General features: G+C 35.5%; 1 protein-coding gene across 1 annotated transcript; it reads left to right on the top strand.

Annotated features, from left to right (window-relative positions):
* The first annotated feature begins 2597 nt into the window (after positions 1-2597).
* LOC107565892 (torsin-1A-like) lies at positions 2598-5442 on the top strand. Its single transcript, XM_016251190.1, has 5 exons — positions 2598-2741; positions 2882-3147; positions 3298-3473; positions 4608-4741; positions 4992-5442. Exons 1-5 carry the CDS (start codon positions 2621-2623, stop codon positions 5243-5245), a joined length of 951 nt encoding a protein of 316 aa, XP_016106676.1. The 5' UTR covers positions 2598-2620; the 3' UTR covers positions 5246-5442.
* Positions 5443-6000: the final 558 nt, after the last annotated feature.

Consider the following 6000-nt stretch of genomic DNA (forward strand, 5'->3'; position numbering starts at 1 on the left):
TGTGGATTTTCAAACAAACAAAAAGTCCTCAAAATTATTGAAAATAATTAAACTGTCAGTAATAAAAAAAGCAAAGGACAAATACAATAGAATAAAAAGATACAAATTAAACAAACTGTGCTTTAATGTTTTTATGCAAGTCTCAAGCGGTTTACAGCCTACAACAGAAATGAATAATCAAATGTAAAATAAAACAGCATAGTCTTCACTGTAAGAATTCAACTTTTTTTGTTTCTTATTAAAGCTACAAAAGCTCTTCACTCAAGAGTTTGTGTGATTTTGAATTTGTCTTTTGTTGTTTGATTAATATTAAACACACAGTTGCAGCAGGAAAATAGCCCGCTGTCACTTTAAGAGCTGCACGGATCCAATTTACCATTAACACGCGTATTTACATTCTCAACTCTTTACCTTTATTACATGACCGACGAAGGTATGCATGAATAATCACTAAGCGCCACATTTTGACATATTTTTGCGTGTATTTGACCGCTTAGAAAAAAGTTCTCTTTTACGCTTTTAAAAACATGAATAAATATACTAATATAAATCAAGCACGTCCCATTTTGCAAAAGTCATTTTACATGAGTTTACTGATTTGCACGTGACATTGGGCTTTTATGGAGGAACGAAAAGGAAGCAGAATGGGGCGCAATAATCGTTTCATCTCGATTATTGTATTTTCATAATCGTTGGAGGCCGAAATCGAAACTGTTTTTCGATTAATTGCACAGCCCTAACTAAGAGTATGTGTTAATTGTGTATTTGACTAATACTCTACCTGGGATTTGCATGTTCTGTATATTCAGGTACAGCTAAAGCAGTGGATTTATGGAAATGTATCAAGTCCATGTTCATGTTTTACAGTCCATGTTCATATTTGATGGAATAGAGAAAATGCAACTACTTCATAAAACCTTTTCTAGACTACAATGCCCATGTTGATTGAGTGTCATTCCACAATGCAATCTTCTTCTTTTTTTGGAGAAACACTAATATGTAATTGTCAGATTCAAGTGGAGTAGCAATTAAATGCCTCGACTCTCTCAAAAGAGTGACCCAACTAATGATAAGCATGTTTGTTTATAGTAATGCAGGTGGGAATGTAATTGCTGAAGTGGCTCTGGATTACTGGAGAGAATGCAAAATTTGGAAAGAGCTTTGGATGAACAGCAAGGAACCGGAGATTAAAATAAAAATATCACAATATCTTCAATGACAAGAACTGTGTGTATGTGTATTTTTTTCTGTAAATGGTTTCTTAAAATATTAAATTTGATTTCCCTTAGACCTGCACATATATGGTGACATATTTTTTGCTTATTAATATTCCAGTGTTGATTATGTTGTGCTTTGCTTTGTCTGTAGTCTGGATTTAAAGGAGACATATTATGCCCCTTTTTACAATATGTAATCTAAGTTTCTGGTGTCCCCAGAATGTGTCTGTGAAGTTTCAGCTCAAAATACTCCACAGATCATTTATTATATCATTTTGAAAATGCCTATTTTGAGTGAAAGCCGAAACACGCTGTTTTTCGTGCCTGTCTCTTTAAATGCAAATGAGCTGTTGCTCCCCGCCCCCTTTTCCAGAATAGAGCTGCCATTACAGCTGGTACCTGCTAAAAAAACATCTGTTTTGGTTCTGATTATCATGTTTATCGCGCTGAAATCATGCGTTTTAAACCATATGAGTTTAAACTTCTGATATACGGTTTTCTGAGTGCACACATCTGAAGCACATGGACAGAAAGCGGCTGTCACAGCAGCAGCCAAAGACAGAACAGTTTGCATGTTTTGCTCAAACTTTCGCCATGGCATTAGAACTAACACACCGTTGTCGCTTGCGAAAACACAATAATGGCGACGTGGGTGAAAATTTACAGATTAAGAGGCGGTAATATTATAATGAGATCCCTTTGCCACGTCACCAAGGGAGCGAAATCAGACGCGCTCGTTTTCTCAGACGCTTGCAGAAAAAGGCTTCCCAAAACAAAGTGATTGGGTTAATCTTTTTCACGTTTCCTTGGTTGGTAGATGCACCAGGGACCTGATTATAGCACTTAAAACCTAAAAAAGTCAGATTTTCATGAGATGTCACCTTTAATACTGTACTTTTAAAGTTAAAAGCTTTGTGTCCAGTCTGCAGCTTTTTAGTGCACATTCTTTAGTCCTGTCAGATAGACAGAGATCTTCAACTGTTTTCAGTTCAAGGAGTTGTGAATAGAAACAGAACAGGGATGCATGGTTGTAGATGCATGTATATTTTGCTTTTTAACTATACATATAATACCATAAATGTATTTAAATAATTAATACTCTTTTCTACACACACACACACACACAAAAAATTTGCCTCGTGATTATGACAGTTCACTTGCCTCAGTTAGCCACTATAGGGGCAGAAGTTATGCATTGGTTGATACCTGATCGATTTTACACACAATGCATGACAGGAGAATGTGGAAGAACAAGGCTTCATGAACTCCTCACCCTGTCCTGACGTATTAAGGTGTGACTGTAAAACTTCATTCTTGGAAAGCCTTATGAATTTATCTTGTACCGTGCCACTTTTTCTGCACAGTTGAAAGTGACTAAAACAGTGCAAGGAATCATCTTTGCAATGAAATCAGGAACATTTTTAGTTTTATTTTTTCTGTTGCCTGTTGCAACAGAGGCTGGATTCTGGGATTTTTTTAATGTGTTTTCTAAGGACGATGATTTGCTTTCTTTTAATTCAAGCGGTAAGCAAAAAAAATGTATCATGTTCCATTATATATATTGCTTCTTTTTTTTTTTACTGTGGCCATAATTGAAACTTTTAACTCTGTCTTTTAATAATATATGAATATGTGTTGCTAACGAGAGTCAAACATGTTGTCAGATTTGGAGAAGGATCTAAGGAAGTCTCTATTTGGGCAGCATATCGCTGTGGATACAGTTCTGAAGGCTGTATCTTGGTTTATGAAAGATCCAGATCCACCCAAGCCGCTGGTCCTCTCTTTCCATGGGCCGACAGGAGTGGGAAAAAATTACATCTCCAAGATCATTGCAAGGAATATTTATAAAGTGGGATTAAAGAGCAATCATGTTCACATTTTCATATCCGATTATCACTTTCCACATAAAGAGGAGGCAGAGATGTATGAAGTAAGTCATAGATGTATATGCGTTCATTGCTTTAATATTGTCTTTGACGTTAATAGTAATATGCTAGGTAAACTAGGCTCTTTGAAGAAAGTGAATGTAGAGTGGAAAGTGTTTGTAAAATGCATAATATTTCATAAATTCATTCTGTAGCTTCAACTTAGGCAGTGGATTCATGGAAATGTATCAAATTTTCCCCGCTCCATGTTCATATTTGATGAAATGGATAGGATGCATCCACGGCTGATTGACACCCTAAAACCTTTTCTAGACAACAATGACAATGTAGATGGAGTGTCATTCAACAAAGCAATCTTCATTTTTCTCAGGTGATGCACTAAACTGTTGGGTTTGTTCTTATTAGGAATCTGACAGAGACGCTGGCTATGGTTGACTATTGCTGTGCAGTATATATATACAGTATATTATAAAAACGGGTGCAGCCATTTTTTGTTACTTGAATGTGCAAGGCTTCCGTTTTTTTTACTTAAAAATAAAACAGCCCATTTTGCTGCTTTATTTTGCAAGCAGGTATTTGATATCATATTATTTTATCATCACAATCATAAAAACACTAGTTTGTAGTGCAAATAGTTTTAGCATTTACTGCACTTTGCTATTCCTCTAGTTATTTACATCGGTTAATTGTCACAGGGGGACTGTGTTAATAAAGTACACGACAAGGAATACCACAATCATCTTTAACCCAATGACAAGGAACAATCAGGAGATCAGAGGGAGCAAAACTACCACATTAATGCAAAACAAGACCAGACAATGGAACTAAGAAAACTTGTATACAGAGAAACTGAATCAGAACAGCAGAGAATTAATCACTTAACTAATGAGAAACTATGGCAACTAACTAGACAAGGGAAAACAGGAACCAAGGAAGTACAAGGAAAACCAAAACAGATAATAATCCCGACACTAATAAAACGGAAGTCTCACACATTCACAGAAAACAGCTTACTTCTTCATGCAAAATAAGGTGGATAATACCTACTGTTTTTGAAAAACTGTATTTAAACTATAAACATACAATGCTAAACTTGTCAGTAAACAGTGTCATACATTAAATATGTTTTTTTTTTTTGCATTTTTAAATACATTTTTAATGTCTTATCATATGCCAGTCCAAAAATACGTTATTTGTAATTAATATGAATTGTTGTTTGTTAATTACACTGAAAATGGAAGATCAAGTTGTGCGCAGTGTTTTGTGTGATACAGTTTTGTGTCCAGTATGCTGTAGTATGCTATTCTGAACATAGCCAGTGTTTTGGACATTTCTTAAAATATACTCCTAAAAGAAATTAGAAAAGGTGTTACCTATGCATTGTAATTTAAATTACAATTTAAAGTCCTTAGTCTTTTTATCTCCAGTCCTTTTTTTGTATATTGTCTATGTTACTCGCTCTTGAAAGAGTGAACCAGTGCATGATGAGCTGTATTATCTATAGTCAAACAGGTGGGCATATCATCACAAACGTGACTCTGGATTTCTGGAGAAAAGGCAACAATCGGGAAGAACTACAACTCCAGAGTGAGGAAATGGAGACTCAAATCTTCGAATACCTCTTCAATGATGAGAACAGTATGTGTTATAGTATTTGCACAGTGTAATGTCAATGACAAAAGGTTGCTAGTAAAACACACCATAGTGATTAGTGGATATTGCACAGGAGCTGTCTTTTAAATAATATCTTTGCAAGCAATTCATGCAAATTCCATGAATCTACAGTATTATCTTCATCTGTTTATTTTGTATATGTAACTGTATCATATACAGTATATATAATTTGTTATTTTATTAAGGATCTCCTCGTTATTGTGTAAATCTACAGATGGACTTTGGCACTCCAGTCTAATAAATCAGCATCTGATTGATCATTACATTCCTTTCCTACCTCTGGAGGTGAAGCATGTGCATCAGTGTGTCATGGCTGAGATGCTTCATCTGAACATGACCCAAGACTATGATCTGGCAGATAGAGTGGTCAGAGACATGCCCGTCTTCCCTGAAGAAGAGAAAGTATTTGCTGTTAAAGGCTGCAGGTGTGTCAGACAGAAGTTGGTACTCTATTTGAGTTTGGATTAGTAAAAATAGCAGCACTATTTATTTACTACAGTGGTTGTTGATTTGGAATTTAATGAAAAAATATCTGGTACTTCTTTATCTGTGTCATGAACATTAAATATGTGCAAACAGCCTTATTTTAAAAAAGCACAATGGCAGTCATGATGGCAAATGGTATTTTATTTGCTTCGCTTTTTTGAATGTGTAAGGTACCCTGATACCAGGGCCATAACATTGAGGGGGACAAATCCCCCCAATAATTAGCACGAAGCAAGTTGAAAAAGAGAGAGAGGCTAGATGGAAGCTGCCAAGCATGTCAACTGTTTTATGATCAAGGGGCTGTTTACGATATAAATGTTGAATAACCGACAGCTATATCCAGTGAATGCAAATTACTTGACTTTTTTTCTCAAATATAGCCATATTTAGAGTGAGCTAGAGAGAATAAAAGTTGCTTGTGTGAATTACCTGCATCTGTGCATCTCTCTACAAACAATGAAGCTGTGCTGTGAGTTTCAAAAAACACCTTGCTGCTGAGAAATACTGTATAATGTAATGCAGCATTGAAGCTATTTTATTATAATAAAATATTATAATTTTTAATTATAATAAAAGTCACGAGGTAGTGTTTATAAATTGTTGTGCTCCAGAATGTGTCTGTGTGCAAGTGATGTGTGTGTGTGCATCAACAAAAGCAGTGCATATGGGGGAAATGACCAAAATTCAGGGGACTCTAGCTTGGAAAGGGTGGGGGGGGGGTCAATTTAATATGGGAA

Source organism: Sinocyclocheilus grahami, unplaced genomic scaffold (genome assembly GCF_001515645.1).
Source record: "Sinocyclocheilus grahami isolate Dianchi unplaced genomic scaffold, SAMN03320097.WGS_v1.1 scaffold1033.1, whole genome shotgun sequence".
Classification (NCBI taxonomy): domain Eukaryota; kingdom Metazoa; phylum Chordata; class Actinopteri; order Cypriniformes; family Cyprinidae; genus Sinocyclocheilus; species Sinocyclocheilus grahami.

Bases quoted from the DNA above. Each gene is read 5' to 3' on its own strand.
- LOC107565892 (XM_016251190.1), top strand. From the start codon at position 2,621: ATGAAATCAGGAACATTTTTAGTTTTATTTTTTCTGTTGCCTGTTGCA. The intron at 2,742-2,881 runs GTAAGCAAAAAA...ACATGTTGTCAG, and splicing joins GCTTTCTTTTAATTCAAGCG to ATTTGGAGAAGGATCTAAGG. The intron at 4,742-4,991 runs GTATGTGTTATA...GTAAATCTACAG, and splicing joins CCTCTTCAATGATGAGAACA to ATGGACTTTGGCACTCCAGT.